This window comes from Papaver somniferum, chromosome 8 (genome assembly GCF_003573695.1).
Source record: "Papaver somniferum cultivar HN1 chromosome 8, ASM357369v1, whole genome shotgun sequence".
Classification (NCBI taxonomy): Eukaryota; Viridiplantae; Streptophyta; class Magnoliopsida; order Ranunculales; family Papaveraceae; genus Papaver; species Papaver somniferum.
Window position 1 is genome coordinate 159,766,423 of NC_039365.1, and position 23,091 is coordinate 159,789,513.

The following is a 23,091-nucleotide window of genomic DNA, read 5'->3' on the forward strand; positions in this document are numbered from 1 at the left end:
ACCAGAATTTTGTTAACGAGGAAACCGAAAATGCAGAAAAACCCCGGGACCTAGTCCATATTGAACACCACACTGTATTAAGACGCTACAGACACTAGCCTACTACAAACTAACTTCGGTGTGGACTGTAGTTGAACCCTAATCAATCTCACACTGATTCAAGGTATAGTTGCGCTCCTTACATCTCTGATCCCAGCAGGATACTATGCACTTGATTCCCTTAGCTGATCTCACCCACAACCAAGAGTTGCTACGACCCAAAGTCGAAGACTTTAATAAACAAATCTGTATCACACAGAAAAGTATATGATAGGTAAGTCTGTCTCCCACAGATAGACCTAAGAGTTTTTGTTATGTCTTTTGAAAAATCAAGGTGAACAGGAACCAATTGATAATCCGGACTTATATTCCCGAAGAACAGCCTAGTATTATCAATCACCTCACAACAATCTTAATCATATGGTAGTGAAGCAAGATGTTGCATTATCACAAACGATGAGACGAAGATGTTTGCGATTTCTTTTTATCTTGCCCTATCTGAGATATAATCTCAAGTAAATTATTCAATTGAACTCGTACGATAGAAAATGGAAAGATCAGATCGCTCAACTACAAGAAAAGTAGTTTCACCTGGCTTCACAATCCCAATGAAGTCTTTTAGTCGTTAACCTACAGGGTCTCGGGAAGAAACCTAGGGTTAAAGGAGAATCGACTCTATCAAACTAACTAGTATCACACAGGAGGTGTGGGGATTAGTTTTTCCAGTTGCTAGATGTCTTTTTATATAGTTTTCAAATCAGGGTTTGCAATATAAGTTACCTTGGCAACAAAGCATTCAATATTCACTGTTAGATGAAAAACTTGATTTATACAAGCTAATATCTTTCAACCGTTAGATTGAAACTTAGTTTGTCATACACAAATGAAATTTGTTTCATTTAGGTTTGAGTAACCGTACCTAAACGTGTACACTTGGTTAGTTCACAAATAGTTAACCGAGGTTAGCCATATGAGTACTTTCAAATCAACTGTATTAATCTTTCTCATAACTAGTTCAAATGACTCATAAGAACTAGTTGATAGAGTTGTTCAATTGCTTAGGTCTTTATTTATAGACACGATTGAAACAAAATCGGTTTGATTCACTTGAATCAATTCATGAACAATATAACCATGGTTTGCAAAGATTTCATTCCTTATTGATTTATTGTTTTAAGTTCATGAACTTCCGATTTGAGAAATAACCAGCTTAGGTACGCGTACGGGTACGTGTACCTTAGCTAACCGGATTTGAGTTTGGAAACTCAGTAGAAAATTTCGGTTCGAAAACTTCCATGAGTACGCGTGGTTTTCCAGTTTGTAAACTACAAATTCCAGCAGAAATTTTCTGTTAGAAAACTTCTGCCAGTACGCGTACCCAACCTGTCTCCTTTACCAATGTCGCATACACAAGTGCACACAATTGGCTTCCGGCACATGGATTTATACACTAATGTGCGAACACACTATATATGCTCATAACCATAGTTGATTACATAATCTCAAGTCAAAATTTCAATCATTGAAACATTCTTCTATAATGTTATAACAATCGTTTCACGACTATCGTCATCAAAGCTATTTTCAAGATTGAAACGTCATCATGACATTCGTCACAGATAAAGATGAAAAATGGTTAAAGCGAAAGCTTACCAACAAAGATAGGCGAGTAAACTCAACTCGAAATAGCAAATGTGTATGTATGAAAACTATCATACTCATACGACTTTGTCTCAAGAATAGGAGATAGAGAGATAAAATTTTGAGTGATAAATAAGTTCAAGTATCCACATACCTTTTAGTCAGATGAAGTTCCACTGGTTACTCGAGTAGTTCTTCGTCTTCCTAAGATGATCTCCATGGAGTCTGGAGCTCAACTACACTAATTTTTCCTAAAGTGAGACTTTAGCTATAAATAATATAGAAATGAAGACATATATTTTTGACAACTAAATTTGACAAACATGCTTGAGATAGCAACGCATGCTAGTTCAACCGAGCAGTGCTCTAATACACGGCTATTGTTGAATTGCTTGAAGGGTTACTTCTGTCTCAACTACATTCCAATTGAAGTATGATAGTAGCCTAATGTCTATAACAATTTAATAGAATATGGTGTCCAAAGCTAGACGAGGACCCGTGGTTTTTCTTCAAGTATAGTTTTCCTTGTTAACAAAATTCTGGCGCCTTGTATTTTTATTTTTCGTGTTATATTGTTGTTCTTCATAATAGGAATATCACAAGTAGTATGTAGTTAATTTAAATAGTTTAAGCCCGTATTGATTAAAATCGAACCAATATTTGTTCTTCTTGCATTCCTATATTGAAAAATAGATTACATGTTGTTAGAGCATTGCTCGGTCGAACTCGCAAGCGTTGCTATCTCAAGCTTGTTTGTCAATTTTAGTTGCAAAAAATATAAGTCTTGATTTCTAGTCTATTTATAGCTAAGTCTCGGATTAGGATAGTAAGTGTAGTTGAGCTCTAGACTCCACGACGTTCATCAAATGAAGACCAAGAACTGCTCGAGGGAACTTGTGAAACTTCATCGACAAAAGGTATGTGGAGACTTGAACTTATCTATCACTCAAAAGTCTATATACTCTATCTCCTATTTTGAGACAAAAGTCGTACTGTTATATAGATTTCGATTATACACGTTTGCTATTTTGATCCGAGTTTATCTCGCTTATCTATTTCTCGAAATATGTGTTGGTAAGCTTTCGCTTTGGCCAAGTTCATCTTTACTCATGACGAAAGTCATGTTGATTATTTCAATAACTTGAAAATCGCTTTGATGAAAATAGTTTGTGAATAACGACTATTTTAACATCCTCTAAAAAAGTTTCAATGATTGAAATGAGAGTTTCAAACAAGTAACCATGTTTGGATATAAACATAGTGTGTTCTCATATTTGTGTAAAAGTCCAAAATCTGGAACCTAAAGTATGCGTACACGTACGCGTACTGGCGGTTGTTGGAAAACCGGGCAAGTACACGTACCCGTACGCATACTGGCGGAAGTTTCACGTCCGTGAATTTATGTTGGATTTTGGAGGAGTGAATAGGTATATGCACCCATACGCGTACTGCCGTAACCAAACTCGGCCCGGCCACTTAGGTATGCGTACCCGTTTGCATACTTAAGTAGGTTACTTTCTAAAATCGATTTGTTCATGAACTAAAATATTTATATTATAAGGAATGCAATCTCTGAAAACCGTGGCTATAATGTTCATGAATTGATTCGAGTGAATCAAAATCGATTTTGCTTCAATTGTGTCTTGTATACTTCTATGAGATCTAAGCAATTGAACAACTCTCTAACTAGGTCATTTGAGTCATTTGAACTAGTTATGGTGAAGGTGAATAAGGTTGATATGAAAGTGCTCATATGGCTAACCACTGGTTAACTATTGTTGAACCGACTAAGTGCACACGTTTAGGTACGGTTGCTCAAACCTAAATGAAGGTGAATTTCATTTGTGTATAACAAGCTAAGTTCGATATAACAATTGAAAGATATTATATTGAATCTAATCAGTTTTTCATCTAACAGTGAATATTGAATGCTTTGTTACCAAGGTAACTTATATTGCAAACCCTGATTTGAAATCTATACAATGGAGAACTCTAGCAACTGGGAAACCTAATCCCCACACCTCTTGTGTGATAATAATTGTACAAGTTAGAGTCGATTCTCCTTTAACCTTAGGTTTTTCACGAAACCCTGTAGGTTAACGACTTGAAGACTTCATTGGGAATGTGAAGCCAGACCCAACTATTTTATCTCTAGTTGCGTGACCTGATCTTGTTGTTTTCTATCGTGATTGAGTGCAATCGTAAGATTGGCTTGAGATTTTTATCTTCGATAGGCAAGATAGAAAAGTAGTCACAAACACCTTCGTCTCATCGTTTGTAACTCCACAATATCTTCTTTCGTCAATCGATTAAGATTATTGTGGGGTGATTGATAATACTAGGATTTTCTTCGGAAATATAAGTCCGGGTTATCAATTGGTTCCTGTTCACCTTGATTTATCAAAAGACGGAACAAAACTCGTAGGTATATCTGTGGGAGATGGATTTATCTATTATCGTAGACTTTTCTGTGTGATACAGATTTGTTTATTAAAGTTTTCAACTTTGGGTCGTAGCAACTCTTAGTTGTGGGTGATATCAGCTAAGGGAATCAAGTGCGTAGTATCCTGCTGGGATCAGAGACGTAAGGAACGCAACTGTACCTTGGATCAATGTGAGATTGATTGGGGCTCAACTACAGTCCAGACCGAAGTTAGTTTGTATTAGGCTAGTGTCTGTAGCGGCTTAATACAGTGTGGTTTTCAAATATGGACTAGGTCCCAAGGTTTTTCTGCATTTACGGTTTCCTCATTAACAAAACTTCTGGTGTCTGTGTTATTTCTTTTTCGCATTATATTTTGTTATATAATTGAAATATCACAGGTTGTGCGTTGAATCGATCAATTGGTAAATCCAACCATTGGTTGTTGATTGAAATTGATTGATCTTTGAACATTGGTCTTTGGTACCGTTCAAGTTATTTCTCTTATATTCAATCAGGCTCGGAAATTCTATTTGCTTGATTGCAGATTGAATTGAGAGATTGAGATATAACTCTTTGATATACCTTTTATTAAGATTGAGTCTGACTGTCTAGTTGATTCTCTTGAAAGTATATTGGAGTTTTGTCCATACAGATTGCTAAGAGAAATCTTGGGTGAGGTTGTTAGACCCCCGCTTTTTCACATGTCTCTAACTTGTTAGAATTCAGATCTTGTTCGATTTGGGTACAACTAGATTGATCCTCTAGCATCTTAATTTGATTTCACGAGCTGATTATCTCAAGGTTTTTACTTCTCATGGTTTCCTTATGATTTTATTTTTATTTTTTGAATTTAATCTTTATTTATTGAAACAAAAGAAAAGGGTTTAAAAAAAGTTGTTGGGAAGCCGAGCCGCAAGCTGGGCTTTTGAGATCTGTGAACTTCTTCTCTTCCAAATCTCACAAAAAATTCAACATAAAAAATATACCTTAAGCCTATTTTTTTGGGGGTACTTCTTTTGATAATTTCAATCATGTTAGACGTGAGTAATCTTTTTTATTCTTCTTCTTTACAAATTACTAGATCCCCTAATTTCTTACCAGTTAATTCTACTTTCAATTGTGATTCTTCTATATGTATATCAGATTTTCTTTACCCTGTTGAATAAAAAATGTTTAATTAAGAGAATAATATCAGTTGGTGTAGTATCTTGGATACCCGATTAGGGCAATCATATTTTTCTAGTAATTTATAACTAAAATATGCTGGTTTGGGTACTATAAATCTGATGGATTGGTTATAAGTTCGGTCGGAGTATTAGATTTGTTCTATTTTTAGATTAGATTATCTTATACTTTTTGTGGGATTCATATATTCATGTTTGATGAATGCTCGATTAAAATTTTCAATATTTATAATAATGCATTAATGGCTTACATAAAACATATGTAAACTTCGATTTATGACATCATATTAACTTGGTTGCTATATATGTTTGTTGACTATTACACACCTAGCCAGCTCTATGCAAAGCCTACAATAAACATATATAAACATGGTATTGCAAATTTTATAAATGGTGTTATATACACCGTGATAGTAAAAAAGTTTAGTCTCACACTAGGATTTGTTCCTAATCTTAATATATCTGCTGCTCTTCTTGCATTTTTCTATCATCAAGTCGTTAACTAAATTGTTGAACGAAAATGGTTATGTCTATACTCCATTCTTTAAACAAGAGAATATATTAAACTTGTTGTTGCTTATTTTCCTATAATGTTTTGCAGGTAATTAAGCTTCCTTGCCTCTCTTCGTGTGTTTTATGTATATGTGTTTGTGTTCTTTTATTTTTTGATATGTTTTAGTTGATTGCATGTGGATTTGATCTTTCTTATTAGTATTGAATAAAATAACATATGAGAAAGTTGGGTTTGATACTCCTGGAAACACTCTAGGGAGAGTTATAGGGATCCAGGAATTGCATGTACGATTACATTTCTTTTTTGTTACAAGTTTTGTTGGGCTTTTAACTTTGGTTCCTTTTAGGAAGCTATATAGGCAATAAATGTTATAAGTCTAAATGCGGGTTATTTTGAATCTATCAGAGTTATTATTTTTTACTAGCAGATATCTCAAGGCCGCATGTTTGAGTAAATGGATGTAAGGTTCTTATGAATATATATGACTTGCTAATTAAGTTATATGTCATCTTATTAAAGGATTTACATAAAATTAGAAAAAATATGGGCATTACTAGTACTTCTTATACGGTTTCAGGAAATTTGTGAATGTAAAACTAGTGCATGTGAATCTTTTTGTAGTGGTTACATACTTGCATAATTTGTTATGCCGGTTCAAAGGCGTAGTCGAGAAAATGGTTGCATAACGCGTTATGCATCAATTTTTTGTTGGAACCGAAATCAACAAAACGATGACTGCACTTACTACGCACCTACAAAAATGTCTGCATAACCTGTTATGTGGGTGAGAAAACGATTGCATAATGCATTATACATCACTTTTTGTTGGCACCGGAACAAAAAAATTGTTGCATAATCTTTTATACATATGAGAAAGAGGATACATAACCATGCATCTGGAAAATGGTTGCATAACGTAATATCAACCTCTTTGTAAGCACTAAAATCAAATAAAAAATGGTTGCATAACTTGTTATGCAGTCAAGAAAATGATTGTGTAACTTGTTATGCAGTTGAGAAAATGACTACATAATTCTTTATACGTCCTTTTTTTGGTTGGGATATTACCTTTTAACCATATACATCGTTTTAGAGGTTGCATAACCAATGAACTAAAATATGACTGAATAAGAAGTTATACATCTTTTGTGGTGGCTACATCATGCTTTATACATCCATTTTTTGTGTTGGAATGTTATTTTATTAAGTATATACATCGTTTTAGTGGTTGCATAACCAAATTAATGGATGCATGAACTAAAGTATAATTGCATAACGTGTCATGCATCTTTTATGGTGTCTGCATATTGCGTTATGCATCTTTTGTGGAGGCTGCATAATGAATATGTAATCAACTTTCGAAATTTTTGCCTAAAAGAACAATCACCTTCAACTTTTTGGTAAAATACTTAGATATCGTTGTTTGTATGCGTTGTGTAGATCTCTTAAAAAAATCCAACGAGATAAAATTTGTAAAATTCCAAAGTGCGTTTTTTTAAATACGCATAACGAGCTATGTAGAATTTTAATAATTTCAAATAATTATGGGTGTCACAAAAACTGAAAAATATTTTAGGTCTGACAATAAGAAAAATATTTTTTTGGGGCGTTAGCCTAGTTTCCCCTTTATAAATTTATTACCATCAAAGTAAATTTAATAGAAACGATTATATGTGTACTAATTGCAGAATATTGATTGGAAAACAAGTCGATGAGCCTCTAAAACATCCACTAGCGACTTCATAATTCACTCTCTGAACCTGATGAAATGCGTCCCAATACAAATAAGCATTTCTGTTCTTGCAAGGCATCTGATTTGGTAGACAAACTGTGGTCCCGTTTCCTCCAACCACGCAACATGGTGTATTTCCTCCATAGAAACCTAAAAATGTTTTAAAAAAAATCTCCTTAGTATTTAGAACGTCTCTAGTGATATTTAAAGGTCTCAAAATAAAAATGACACCTACATAGAAAAATACCAGGAAAAACTGTAAACGTACCATATGTAAGTGGAGATATATTTTGTCGATAGCTTTTATCAAAAATATTACCATGAACAAATGTGGAGCCTTTCAAGGTAGACGCGAGTTCTTGAATCATACTTGGAATCCCAGAATTGAAAATCTTAATCATAAGATTAACACTTTCTAAACAAGGGGTAACTGGTTTTGGATTAGCTGCATTTATAATTGCCGGTAAACAACCAATTGGACCCAATTCAAATACCACAAATTTCCTTACTCCTAAGTTATACAAACTCATTAGATGTTGTTTGAGTGTTGATATCAAGAGGGCTCCATATTGTTGAGGTGTATATGTATTGCTACTATTGTAGTTTGCTGGTTGAAGATAATTATTAATGTAGTCATTGCTACCTATTGAGAAAACAAATATGGACTTAGACAAGTAACTGGAAATCTCTTCTTGGGTTGAGAACGACTTTGGTAAATCTATTTTGACAGTTTGATTAAAGTAATTGACTTGTTCTTCAAAGCTCAAGATATCTCCCTACAAGTACAAAAGTAATATGTAAATGCGGGTAATTAAACATGTTACACCATTCTTTCAAAGATGTCCGAGCAACAACTGAGAAAAATAGAAGTCTCTTACAGTTGCAGTTCCTGATTCTGGAAGTATACCAGCTGCTCCTGATGCATAATTTATACCTGTCGTTGTTCGACTCCTCTCATCTTCAGATAAACTCATATATGGTGGTACATATGGTAATCCAAGCCATTTAGCTGCCAAAAGAAACCAACTAGATAAATCACGATGTCTTATATATATACAAGGTGCATGTTTGGTTCGATGTACAATTCTAAACATCAGACATAACTCATACATGCAGATCTAGTAAAAAATACTTTGCTAAACATGTGACGGTTCGAGTGTGAAAATGCTATGATGCAAGTATATGAATTCTAGTATACACAATTACCTAAAAAGTCTACGACCGTGTGACCATTGGTGAATCTTCCAGTGGCTACTCCATTCGGGAAATCGGCTCCATATGGTGTGTAGTTAACTTTGGCGGATGTTTTAAGATAATTGTTATTGCCGCTATCAACCAAAGAATCACCAAACACATATACTGCTGGTACAAATTTATTTTTTGCATGTACTGATGCAAAATCTTGGTTGGCTGAAGAAAATTGACAAGTTTGAATCAAAAGAAAAGTAGAGAAAAGGATGAACACAATAGAGAACTTCATGATAACAAGGTTACAATTAGTGTTTCTTGTTAGGATTTGTGAATGCATGTATAATTTTTCTAAGAGTTGTTATATATAGGGAAATAAATCATGAATGGATGACTTAATACTGGAAAATCCTCATTGATCATTCCAATTATTAGTTTATTTCTTTGGTTAGAACATCAACTTTTATAAGCAAATAAAAATGGGAAGAATAAAAAATTTGAACAAAGAATATATGGAAATAAGATTAAGTTTTCGTTGAATAACAAAAACCTTAAATAGGCGTTATAATTCCGTTGAACACTACTCCACGAATAATATAAATTCCTACTTTTTAGGATCCAGTAATACTTAATCAAAACAGTTAAAAATAATCTAAATACCAGGACTAATCCTACTTAAATCTAAATACCAAATCAACTAAAGAAAGTAACATAAAATGTGTTAACTATTTGAACATCTATGACACATTCAGTTCCAACACCCTCCCTCCATAAATGCGTCAATTATTCTATTATAATAAATATACCATCATTGTCACATCATATCATTATTCATCATCATCATTTTATCATTACAATAACATTACCTCTTTTTCATTGTCAATGGCTCTCATACAAAAATATGATATTCTTCTCTTTTGTTTAGTCATAACTTTTTTTATTTTTCATATGACCTAATTTGTTACAGTTATTATATTGCATTGAGTTTTTTCTTACCGTCTTTAACATAATATTTATCAGTAACATGATTAATTTTTTTATTGATTGATCAGAACTATTTTTTTTTCTTCAAATCCTACATCTTCCAACTTGTTTAAATCTTTGTTCATATGCTTGAAGAGAACTAATAAGATCATTAAAAGTATATTTTGACAAATCTTTGACTCTTCAATAACATCAAGAGCATTTTTGAGGACGAAACTGTAATACTTTTTACACGATTTTTTTGGTCAGAAATTACTTCGCTATAACCCCTCATCACATTAACAGTCTTGATAAATGTTGGTAGAATTACCGAACAGGGACCCTATGCAGAATATGAAACCTACACAAGCAATTTATGCAATTACCCAAATACGACTAAAATAATACCAATTGTGCAACACTAGGAATTACGTGAAATATTATTCCTTGATACTTTGATCATAATATGTATAATGAAAAATTCACCAATACTAATGATATAGTAAATAAACTTTACTCCGTACGTTATGTTTTCAATAAATACTTACTTGAAATAACAAAATACATCAACGGAACAGGTCAAGTCTGTTGTTACTAACCTCGAAATGAAGGATGGTGTTTCTGTTGTTGCAGATACGTCTTCAGGTTCTTCGTGAGTAACAAGAGCAAGCCCCAATATTTCTATGTTTCGATTCTAACCTGACGAAGCTGACTCTAATAATCAAATCAGACTCTGAATTATGGAAATAAATTTGATAACCAAACTTGACATACAAACGCTTGGTGGCTTCAATCAAATAATCCCCTAACAAGATCTAAATAAGATCATTTCGAAACCCAAATAAAAATATTAACCAGAGTATTGTATTTCTAAATAACACAATACTAAATAACTTTATCATATTTTCAGTTTTATCCCAAAATGTTAAAATATTCTTAATTTGGACTTCTCAACTATTTCATAGTACTTTAACTAACTAAGTTAATGCCCGTATGATTTAAGGAGTTAATGGTGGTGGCGTTGCTATGCATTTTTATTATTTTTGCGATCCTCCTCTCTATAAATATATTAATTTACGTTACTTCCCCTAATGGTCGATATGAAGAAGAAAAAAATAAAGTGACCATTCAATTTTTAAGTAGTCCACACGCACTTGTATATTTTTTCCACGTGTATAATAATACTGACTCGGTTAACTGGAAATGGATGGAAAAAGTAACAGTGAGAGGTTTTGTTAATCAGCTACCTTTAAAGAAGGTAATGCAAATTACCAATCTTTAAAGGGGAGAAAACAGAAAATACCCCTAATTTTTTAATACGAAATACTGACTTACTACTTGAAATTTAAGTTTTTCTTAAATTGAGACTTCATCCCAGTATGTTAAGTTTTTCCCTTATTTCACGATGTACAAATAACCTTTGCCTTGCTAGACTACATATTGACCAGAATTGTTCGTCGGCTTGAACAACAAAAATGATTAACCCCGAGAATATCTCATGGGTAAATCTAGTTGTTGGCCATAAAATTAATCATCGTTGATACAAAATATTCACAATTAATTTTGTTTGATAACTAAAAAGTAAAAAACATAGTAGTGGGATTTTATTGCCTATTTCTGGATGAAGTAACCAACAATCTGTCACCTGAGAAATCGTCAATAAAAATAAGTGGTTGAGTTGTGAGAACATCTATTTCATTTGCATTGAAAATATCGGCGAACATAATGGATGTCTAGTTAACTCTCTTAGTTACAATATCAAATAGATAAAAGATTCTAAATTTTGAATATGATTTTTATTTTTCCAAGTAGTTTTCATACCATTTGTCAAAGATTAATCTAATGAACATTTTCAACTAATATTGCCGTAAAGATATGCAAAATTAAAGTTTTCTCTAATAGAAGAAATATATCTAAAAAATATAGACTAAGATGGCTCTTAAGGAAATCAGGTGAATTAACAGAAAAGTCAATGTGCGAAAAACTTAATGAAAATAACATCAATTCTAACAATCTTAACATGTCTGATAAATTTTAGAAGGATTTATGGAACTTGGATGTGTCTCAAAGAATAAAGATCTTTCCATGGAAATGCCTACAAAATGCAGTTTCTACAACTTTAAACTTTGTAAATTACTAAAAGACGTGTCCCCAATATGCTTTTTTTGGTTGTGATACAAATGAAACTATAGAACACCTTCTCTTTTATTGTGATTTTGCTAAATTTGTGTGGGCACTGGCACCTAGTGCAGTACAATTTCAATTTGGGAGTACTACTACTTTCTTAGATATATGTAAATCGTGGATAGGAAAAGCTAATAATATCATATCTTTAGAACAACAAGTCAATTAGCCTTAGACACTCAGAGATATTTTCAATTTCGATACAAAGAAACTAAAACAAGATCACATAAACTGACAAATAAGAACTCTTTACAGATTTTTAAGGAAGAGTGGAAAGCACCAGATAAAAACCAACTCAAATTAAATGAAGACATTGCCTGGGTATAACTTAATAAACCATATGGTTATGCAATAATTATTAAATATGATACAGGTGAACTCGAGCAAGGAAAAGAAGGACAATCATAGCAACAACCCCGGAAGAAGCAAAAGCAGTAGGGATTCTTCAGGCGGCTCAATGGGAAAAGAAGCTAGGTATCACAAACTTCAGCACAGAAGAAGATTGCAGAAACCTTTTTGACTATCTTAATGGGACCCACTCACTCGTCTCTTGGCAAAATCAAATAATTATAGAAGAAGTTAGACAAGAAATCAATGATCGTCAATTTTTTTTAGGTTTTTCTTTTATTTTAAGATCGACAAATAATGTAGCAGACCTGCTAGCCAAGGATCCTAAACATTTTAATAGTAGTTTTATTTGGGATTCTTTCCCTCCATCTTGCATCAACAATGTTATAACATCAAATGCATTAGATAAATCTAATGCTAGGGAAATTTCCAATACTTCCACATTAGATAACTCTACTTCCACTGTAATCAGGGTTACCAACTCCCTAAGTTAGTTTATAATCTGCAAAAAAAAATAAAATAAATAAAAATAAAATAAATCTAATGAAATTACTTTAGCCGATGTGATGACTCAAACTTCACATCCTATTTAGGCCGGTTCCTATGGGGGTGGTTAAACCCTCCATTTTCCATGCCATCTGGCCTGGAAAACTGGCCACGCCACTATGGGAAAAAAGATAAGCGACGGAATCTCCACCGAACAATTGAGACTAGACCGACCGATTTTATGAAGACCGTTGTAATTGTCGCATATTAAATAGTGAAGTAACGACTATTTTCCCCCACGTCTCCCTATAAATTCACCCCATTTAATTCAATTCAATCACACCTCATTTTCTCATTAACTCTATCATCTTACTCTTTTGTACCTTTAATCCTCTGTTTAACTTTTATATTCAACTCAATGGATTCTTCAGACGAATAAGTGCGTATTCATATGAATCGATTTGAAGAACAACAACGAATATTCGTTCAGGCATTGAAACAAATTGATGACGAGTCATATGAAGATAAATAACTATCCAAAAATTTGTTGCAGCTATATTCATCGGAGCCAATACCTACAGATCCAGAGCCAAAATAAGTGTTACAAGAAGATATACGTATCAGGGTCGGGATGAATGGCACGAGAAGCTGATGCACGATTATTTTCTTCCCGACTGTGTGTTCTCTGATGAAAATTTCCAAGGACGATTCCGCATGCCTCGACATATGGTGCTAAAGATTATTGGTGATCTTTTTCAGGTAGAACCTCAACTTAATTATCAGTATGATGCACTGAATATTAGAGGTCATAGCCCTACACAAAAGGTTACTTCGGCCGCAAAAATTCTAGGATATGGTAGACCTACAGATTCTAATGATGAGTACCTTCGCATTGGAAAAACAACCGCATACAAGTATCTTTTGTTGTTTTGCGAAACAATGATTAATAATTTTGGTCCAACCTATTTACGAAACCAACCGAGTAGGATGCTAGAGAAATATTAAAGCAAAATCAGGAAAGGGGTTTTTCTGGAATGCTGGGTAGTCTTGAATGCATGCATTGGGTATGGACAGGATGCCCTACCTATTGGGGCGGTCAGTATAAGGGTCACTACGCAAAACCAACGGTTATCCTCGAGGTTGCTGCTTCTTATGATTGTTAGATATGGCACGTTTTTTTTGGTCTCCCGGGATCTCAAAACGATATAAATGTTTTATAAAGTATGAAATTTCTCCTCGGGTAAATTTCACTATCAATGAGAATCACTACACTCATGGTTATTATCTTGTAAATGAAATTTATCCAAAATAGTCAACTTTAGTTCAATGTTACCATCAACCACCTGCCGGTGAAATGGGTCGTTCATACTCATATTTCAATAAAAGACAAATGGAAATGATAAAGGATGTGGAACTGGCTTTTGGAATTCTGAAGCGGAAGTTCGCAATCATTTGTGGGCCTTATCGTGGTCTAAGTGCTCGTGAAATGCATAAGACTATGCTGACTTGCATCATAATGCATAACATGGTAATCCAGGAAACTCGTTGTAATAAGAATTAGACATCATCAAGGTGAAGACTTAAGGCCTGAGATTACACTAGCAAGAGGATTACCTGCAAGGAACTATGCGCAAATGACTAGTCATATCGAGAACATAACTCTGTATAACAGGTTAATAAAATATCTCAGAGCGAATATGTGGGCTGAGTTTGGAAGAGATGGATGACGAATTGAGTAGTGTTGTTTCATAGTTTTGTTTTGAAGCTGTTTAAGTTTAAGTTTTTTAGCGGTCATTAAAAGTAGCGGTTTAGACTCAATTCCATCATTTCTTATAAATATACCTTCACCTCATCCATTTCAAAATCACACCTTCACTTAAAAACTTCCACTTCATCGACTTCAAAATAACACCTTCACTTCTCTACAAAAACTTCTTTAATTTCTGGGTAATTTATGGATGATCCTAAATTCACTGAAGATGAAGATTTATCTCTTTGTAGAAACTATGTAATATACTACCTGAAGAGAGGTGAACAACGTCAGATGAATGGTTTACCTAGTATGAGTTATTTGGGTAAAATTCATGGTGCCTTCTGCACAAAGACAGGTAATCCTCATAACCGGGATCGTGCTGCTTTGTTTTGTCGATTCATGACTATTAAAAAAGATCTTGTGGATTTTATAGCTACGAAAATGATTGTCACTCGATATCGTCTTAGAGGTGACACCAATGTTGAATAGGGAATACGAACTCGAGACGAGTGGCGAAGATGGAAAGGAATTTTTTTTAATATGAAGCGCATTACCAAATTCTTAAGGAGTTTCTAATGACTCGTGTGGGATGTTAATCTTGAGTTTAATTTTAGTTCTAGTCTTAAGTTTAGTTTTCATGGATGTTGTCAAGTTTAAGTTTTAATGTAATGAAAAAACTAGAACAATTTCATTATAACCAAACCACTACATGTTCATTAAAATTAAAGCTGATACATTAATTAATTAAGTGGCACTACTCCATCGGGGTCTTCATCATCCTCTTATTCAACTTGAAATCCAAATTATTTTTTCCATGTTTCTCTTGTTTCTTTTTTCTTCGAAGTCCTGTGTTAACCTGTGCATTTCCATCTCCCATACCATCAATTGTCTGGTATTCATTGTTGAGGTGTTTGCATTTAGAATCTTACTCTTGTCATAGTCTGAAACAAATTTCTCTTGAGTTTTTCGATGTTTTTTCGTCTCCCTAGTCAAGAACTGCCGGTCTACAACTCTTTGTTTTTCGACGGTCTTCTGATGCTCTATCAAATTATCCAAAACACCTTCACTTGCTTCTCCTTCTTGGGCAGCTTTTCTCGCCGCTCTTGCATGATTTCTTCATAATAATTTTCTCTTGATCGCAGCATTGACATTCAAGTTGGAATTGTTGTTTGTTGTAGTTTTTGGTGAAAAAAATGGATTATCCGAAGGGGGATGAGATGATTGATATGGTTGTGAAGCTGGCGTTGAAGGTGAAGAAGTGTATGGTGAACTTGCAGGTACATTTTACATGTTTGCCAACACTTATGGATTATATTTAGGCAACACTTTGAAAATATGATAACAACTTTCATAAGAAATTTTTTCCCCATGTTTATAATGCCAATCAGTTCGACATTTTCGTTCGACATCAACATCGACAAGACCGCTCGCTCGAGCACGAGCAACTTGCATTAGAGCAGCGACATACAAGGAAACTTGGGCGTTGATTATAACAAAGCGAATGGAAAATCCATTTGCATCGCGATCGTTGATGTTCATAGTTTCTTCACGAAATTTAGCAAATATGTTATCCCATAACTTGGTAGATTTTTGTTGGGCACCATCGACACTATCTTGTATAAAGAACACATAGTTTAAGCAAATGTTTTCATCTTCGGGTACGTTAAATTTTGCACCCATAATCTTCTTATTTTTATTAGATTGAGACATATTAAAGAAATTATACAAAACGAGTGAATGAAAGAGTTGGATGATAAAATTTGTTTTAGATTAACAAATGTGAAGAGTAGAGAAGAGAAGGTGTGAGTTAAAATGGAAGAGGAATTTGGTATTTATAGAGGGAAAATTTATAGCCGTTGGATCAGATTCTACGTAGCGGTGTAGTCTAGATCGACCAGTCTGATAAAAGCCGCTGACGGTGTAAAAAACACCGAGCGGTTTAGTCTTGACTTAACAGACGAGACTCGACCGCTTGGTAGAAACTTGACCTGGTCTGGCTAAGTGACAAACTTAATCAGGCCAAATAGCCAGTTTGCAAACTCCATAGTGGGTGCAAAAATTGCACACTGGAGACCCATGGGAACCGGCCTCAATACCCACATATTCCACAAGCGTAGAAGCATTCAAGCAAGAATTCCACTCTTATTCCCATACTCGTTGGGTAAAGAAGGGACCCCTTGGTTGCCCCCTGCATACATGACACATGTGATGTGAGTTTAGTAAAAAGTGAGATATAGATGGATGAAATCAATGAAACCACAGAGGTAAAATATTAACCATGGTTAAATTAAACCGTAAAAAGGGTTTGATTTTCTTATAAGGCGGGAGTATCTCTCCATTTCTTTCCTTTTATTTCTCTCTCTTTCCATTCTACCTCTGAAACCATAAGGAAACCCTCATTTCATCTTCCTCAAAATCAAAACCCTAAAAATCTCTTCTCACTTTTCAACCTTTTGTTGGAAGATCTAATCGTTTTCTTAGATCTTTCAGCTTATTGTTGCCACCACCATGACCGAAAAGCGCGGGAGAGGAAAACCCCCAAAGAAAACTGAAAAAGAAGAAGAAGCAGAAGTGATAGAGGTTGAAGATGAAGATCCGGCGACTGAAAAATCTGCACTTTCTGAGTCGCAGATTGCTAGAAATCGTCTTCGTGAGCGATGGGAGTTAGCTTCTGTTCTTAATTTCTTACAAGTATGATTTTTTAGGGTATTTTTTGTTTTTTGATTTTTTGTTTCCTGCATTTTATGTTTTTTTTTTGAATTAATTTGGTAAATTTTGATAATGTTTTTGTAGGTTTTTAAGCCTGTTATTGAGATTGATATGGAAATATCAGCTGAAGATATTGAAACGGGTCTTATTAGACCTAATGATATTCTGTCTCAACTTCATATTTCGCTATTGAAGGTACATTGTTTCGGGTTACTTCCATCTGTGAAATTAAATTAGGGTTTCATTTATTGTTTGGTTTTTAGTAGAATCTGTTGTGAAAAAGGTATTATTACCTGTTGAAATGTTTGATTTCTTTGTAATTTTTTATAATATTTTTCATTTGTGTTATCTGAAACACCTTGTCGTTGGCAATGTTCATGTGATTAGAATTTGGGAATTCCTGAGTTTGCGGTCTTAAGGAACTACATTTTTGGTAATGTGTAGCAAGATACTTGTACTGACTAATTTTTAACTGTAGATGTTGTCTAACATCAATTGTTCTGTACTATTTTGCTAATAGGCAATAATTGTAATAACTTCACAGTAACAACAGCAAGTACAGAGGAAGACCTATTTTAATTTTGAAGTATAGAGAGCGTTAACTACTTTATCGTTATGAGTTCCCTTCTCACTACTGTGGTATTAATATGGTAGATTTAACTTCACACATTTGTGGACATTTTCTTGCTATCACTTAGTTAATGAACTTAAAAGAATGTCAAATAGAACCTTGCCAGCTGCTAATTAAGGTAATAACAAATTGCATCGTGAACTAGTGGAATCTTATGGTTAATTAAGTAGATCTGTTACCACTAATTTTTTATGTAACACCATATAACCAGGACCTTGGTGCTTCTTTCTGCCATGAGTGTGGCGGACAACTTGTAGGTGCGCTAAATTATGCTACTGGTAACAACAGACTTGTCAGGCACTTAAGTTGGCGGTCACCCTTGAAGAGACCCAAATGGGGGTGTATATAGTTCTTGTAGTCTGAAAATTGTAGTGTGGAAATTTTTTCTGATGAGTTATGAATCTTTATTGAATTTCCCTTGTGCTAAAAAGGTTTGTTTTGTACCAGTATTGTCTTTGTTTAATATATCTGAAAGATGAAAATAGTAACTTTTGCTTTCATTATACGAGGCTTTGAGTTCCAAAAAAGTGTTCTAAGAAACACATGCAACAGACTTCAACAGTTACCTTAGTTTATTTTGATCTGACATTTCTTTTTACTAGGGAATACCACCTGTAAGCAAAACGTTGACTGATCCTGATTTATGGGTTACAATCCTTTGCAAGAAACTGGATGAATGGTGGCAATGGGTAGGTCATTCTAGAGTTACCAAGTCTGTAATTTTTGATCTATGTATATTCTCCTTCGCTAAGATTACTTATTTGCTTTTGTTGGAGCAGGTGGCTGAAGGGAAGTTTCCACTTGCTGCATTTCATGGAGGGTGAGCTTAAATTCTTAATCTTTTTAGTTGTATGTTAATTATTTATTCTGGCCCTGATGTCTTTCTGTTGGGGTCTTGTTTATGCAGGGAGGAGATTTCTAGATACAAAGACCTTGACCCTACAGTTCGTCTAGTTATCCTGAAAGCGCTCTGTGAAGTCCGTGCTGATGTAAATAGATACTTCCCACTTTTCTTCATGTTGAAGTGATGGGTATTATTGCATATTTATTTTGTCCGGATTAGTGCTCTCTTGGTATACTATAATTACGTTTGTTGCTTCACATGTTGATGACTGATGGCTTCTTACCTATCTTGTTTCCTACTTTCCAGTCTGGTTATGAATTGTTTGAAAATGGTGTTTGTCAAGCTGGAATATACATTAGCGACAGTATAGTTTCCTTGTATAAAGTAAGGAAGATAACTTTCTTCACTTTTTAACAGCAAAATGATGCATTGGATTATGTTCATGACGCACTGAAAACTGGAACGGAGGTTTCTACTTTCCGTAAGGATCAGATAGGAGAAAATGGAAAAGGAACTGCTTACTGGTAATTTCTGAGTACCGGCTTATACTTCAATTATATTGTGTGCATATTTTATGCTGAGAACCTGTATCTTATGTTGAGTTTCTTTGGTATCCTATTAAAGGTACGATGGAGATTCAGTTATTGGTTTTAGGTTATACAAGGAAGTAACAAGGGTCAACTATACTCCCAGAAAGGGAAAGGGGCGCTTAGCACAACCACCAAACAGTTCTCGATGGGAAACACTAGCGACCAACCTCGAGGAATTTGAGAAAATATCAGTAAGTGCACATACTTGAATTGTATTTTGAGGCAATTGTAAAAACGTTATTAATTTTCTGCTGCTAATGGCAGAGTGAGCTTTCATCTAGCAAGGTTCTGGTGGAAGCAGCTGTGGGAAAGGTTGTTGAGAACGATATTATTCCTGTTCTTGTGAAACTTCAGAAGGTGAGTTTTTGCTCTTGCACCGGTTACAAAGCTGAGTATTGACATTTTCTTTGTGGATAAGTGAAGGTCCTGAATAATTGTCGGCGGCTTTTGAAGATAAGCATCTGCATGGTTATCACTTATGCATTATCAGTTCTATATATGTGTCTTTTAGCCTGTACTCTTGCTTTTCTGCAGAAGAAAGAAAGGGCGTTGAAGCGCCAACAAACGCAAGTAATGCTTCTGCATGGTTTTTTAAATTCTCATTATGTAGGAGCAAATCGTCCCCAGCGCAACCGTAAACCAGTCAGTTACACATTTGGTATGTACAGATTTCCTTGTGTTTTCTGGAGACAGTTTTTTTTTTTTTTTTTTAATTGTATTCATGATGCAAATTTCTTTGGTGCACAAAGCTAACTAGAAATTGTATTTCAGAGGATTCCTATGTGTTAAGACATACTTGGTCTTTCAGATTTCAGGGCTGACTATTTTCAAATGACATGGTTACCTTTTCGCCTATGTTTGTAGCGCATTAATAGTAATCAGGTTCTACAGTGCACTGAGCAACTGAAAATTTGCAAGGAAACCTGAGCCAAGCGCTATATTTCTTATTTGCTGTTAATACACTCCATACAACAACATCAAGGGCTTCTCGTTCTTACTTAATCCGTTAAAGTAGGTTTTAAACTAATTAGCTAGTTGTTAGATAATGATTAAAGTAACAACACTAAAGAGTGAAGTGGATAACAAGAGCTACAGCAGCAATAGTTAGCATGATAGCCGATATGTATTGGGGAAGTCTAGTATCCCTTTTGAAAATAGAAGATATGTCGATTAATTATTTACTTGTGTCGTTGTTGCGGAACTGTTACACCTGCCACCATAATTTCGTTTTTGCTTTCAGTTATTATTATGCATTGTTCATTATGTATCTATTTGCATGTCATTTTCCGTTTGTCTTAACAAGCGCTTCTCTAAACATTGGTTCTTAATTGCCAGATGACTATGACCAATCTATTGATGAAGCTCTACAGATAGGGAGGTAAGTTATATGCAGCTTTATTGGTACATTTCCATCTACAAGTTTTGCTTATCGTGATAACTATCTCTTTTTACTGTACGAAAAAGACTGAGAAGACTCCAATTCCTCTTCCTGACTTGCAAAATTTGGTTTGCGGATCAGGACAAGCAATAGACGTCGAGAGCAGAAAGAGGTTGAAAAGAAAGACGGTGGCCAAGAAGGCAAGAAGGGCTCTTCTAGTGACAGTTCTGGAAAAAGCAGTAGCCTCGTGGAAAAAGTTGGTGATGTCGATGACGAAAATGATGAAGAGGGTAATACTGAACACGAGAACGGCAGCATCAACGACATTGGTGATAAGTTTCGAGGAAGTGGTGGTGAGGATGACAGTGATGATCACAACTACGATGACAAAACTGACGAGGAGGATAATGATGAAAATGGAAACGACAATGATAATGAAAGTGATGAAAACCTGTGCAGTTCTGAGAAGGAAAATATTGGTCATGATGCGAGGAGCCGTCTTAGGACCCGTCCACAAAAAAGGAAAGGTCTATCAGCAAATGATATTGTAAGCTTACGCAGAAGTAAGAGAACAACAAGGCAGACCAATATGGAGGCGGGAAATCATGTTAATTCTAAGGGAACGTTGAGGTCAAGACATCCTGGTAATACAAGGGACAACCCTCAAGTTGTCTAGGACTCCGAAGATGAGAACTCCCAAGGAATTCAATGAGCATAGTTTTTTGGTGGTGAAACATTGTCTCTGCTATTCTTTATGGATCTAGGGTAGAGAGGAAGAAAAAGATTAGAGAACTCACATCTGATGAGTAATTTTGAACTGCACAAATTGGTCTTCCTAGAGTTTCGTATTATCACAGGGAAAAACCAGAGCATTTTTATTTTGCCTTTGTAAATCCATCGCCACGGCATGTTCTTTTTAGCATATTTTGCTTGCCAGAAATGCTTTCTAAATAGTTTTTTTTTTTTTGACCATTAAATAAGATTTTTCCTATTTCCAATCCTCACTTTTTCTATTTTCCATTCAGATTAAATCCTATCTTTTGATTTTTTATTTACACCCATAAGTTAAAACCACCACAATAATTAAGGTTGGTCTCCATCCGCACCACCGACCACCATGGTTAATCATCTTCTCTTTTATTTTGAAGGCTATTAATGGGGCATCACACTTCATTAGAGGGGCATCACCTAATAGGACAAAAACAGAAGTAATATGAAAAACTCCTTATCTCAAATAATGTTGTAATGACCAAACAATCCTTATGTAGTTAATTTTAATAATAATTAAATTAAGAAGATGAATTTTGTTATATATTTGTGAATTTTGGGACAAAGTTTTTGTGGGAAAAAAACAGAGAGGAGGAAAAAGAAAAAAAATTGAAGATTTCTTTCAAAACCTAGATTTTTTGATTCACTCAACAAAAAATGGATGAAACAAGTTATCAATTCGAGGTGGGTGAATCTTTGTATGATAGAGAAAACAAGTTTTACATTCCTCATGTTGGAGACAAAGAGATGGATGATTTGTTAGATGGTAGAGAGGGTTTAACACAAAGTGGTGATGAATCTCAACCAATTGAAGAAATAAATCAACAAGGTGAAGAACCAATGGTTGAAAATCAACAGGTACACCTCTAAACTATCTCCCATGGGTTCAATTTCGCTCAAAACTATCTTAAGTACGCAAAAAGTTTGAGATTTTTAGACTTTCATGGAAAATTACGGTTGGGTTTAGCTTCGTTGCCAACCGTAATTTAGGTTTACGTCTAGGTTTTGGAAGAACTCCAAACCGTAACTGGTTTCCAATAGGACAAAATTGAATTACGGTTGGTAATATGTCATGCCAAAAACTTCAAAAACCCAGACGTGGGAGAATACGTCTGGAAAAAAATTTCACGAACCTAGACGTAGAAGATTACATCTGGAAAGTTTACTTCGCGAACCTAGACGTAGAAGATTACATCTGGAAAAATTACATCACGAACCTAGACGTAATCCAATTTGAAGCTTCTTCTAAAACATCCAGGAAGAATTACGTCCAGGTTAGCCTATAAGATAAACCTGGACGTAAATTCATTTTCTACGGTTGGAATTAAAAGGAACCTGGGCGTGATTTCAATTTCTACGGTTGGAATGAAGAGAAACCTGGACGTAAACCAACATGCAAGCTAATTCTACGGTTTGAATTCATCCAAACCTGGACGTAAGTTCTTCAAAAACTGAAATTACGGTTAGCGAACCTAGACATGATCGCAACGATGAAGTGAATTGAAGTTGAATTGAAATTACTGAGAAGGAAGATGAGCAATTTTTTTGTGAATTAGAATAGAAAAAGTTAGGTTTTTAAATTTTTATTTTAGTTCAAGGGTAATCTAGACATTTTTTTATGTGTTAGGATATCCCATAACCTCTTTTTTGGGCACTAAGAATCCAAGTGAAGCCTCTCTAATGGAATGTGACGCCCCAATAATAACCTTCTTTA

The 23,091-nt window shown here is 34.6% G+C and overlaps 2 protein-coding genes across 2 annotated transcripts; one reads left to right on the forward strand and one right to left on the reverse strand.

Annotated features, from left to right (window-relative positions):
* Positions 1–7,295: 7,295 nt before the first annotated feature.
* Positions 7,296–9,225, reverse strand: LOC113306653 (GDSL esterase/lipase 7-like). Its single transcript, XM_026555565.1, has 4 exons — positions 8,742–9,225; positions 8,414–8,544; positions 7,804–8,311; positions 7,296–7,685 (listed from the first exon to the last, which is right to left on the reverse strand). Exons 1-4 carry the CDS (start codon positions 9,061–9,063, stop codon positions 7,471–7,473), a joined length of 1,176 nt encoding a protein of 391 aa, XP_026411350.1. The 5' UTR covers positions 9,064–9,225; the 3' UTR covers positions 7,296–7,470.
* Positions 9,226–16,815: 7,590 nt separating this feature from the next.
* Positions 16,816–21,573, forward strand: LOC113304584 (DDT domain-containing protein DDR4-like). Its single transcript, XM_026553727.1, has 11 exons — positions 16,816–17,148; positions 17,251–17,361; positions 18,400–18,486; positions 18,577–18,617; positions 18,705–18,786; positions 19,059–19,165; positions 19,266–19,422; positions 19,496–19,588; positions 19,766–19,889; positions 20,567–20,609; positions 20,751–21,573. The coding sequence occupies exons 1-11, from the start codon at positions 16,966–16,968 to the stop codon at positions 21,283–21,285; spliced, it is 1,563 nt and encodes a 520-aa protein (XP_026409512.1). The 5' UTR covers positions 16,816–16,965; the 3' UTR covers positions 21,286–21,573.
* The last annotated feature ends 1,518 nt before the right edge of the window (positions 21,574–23,091 follow it).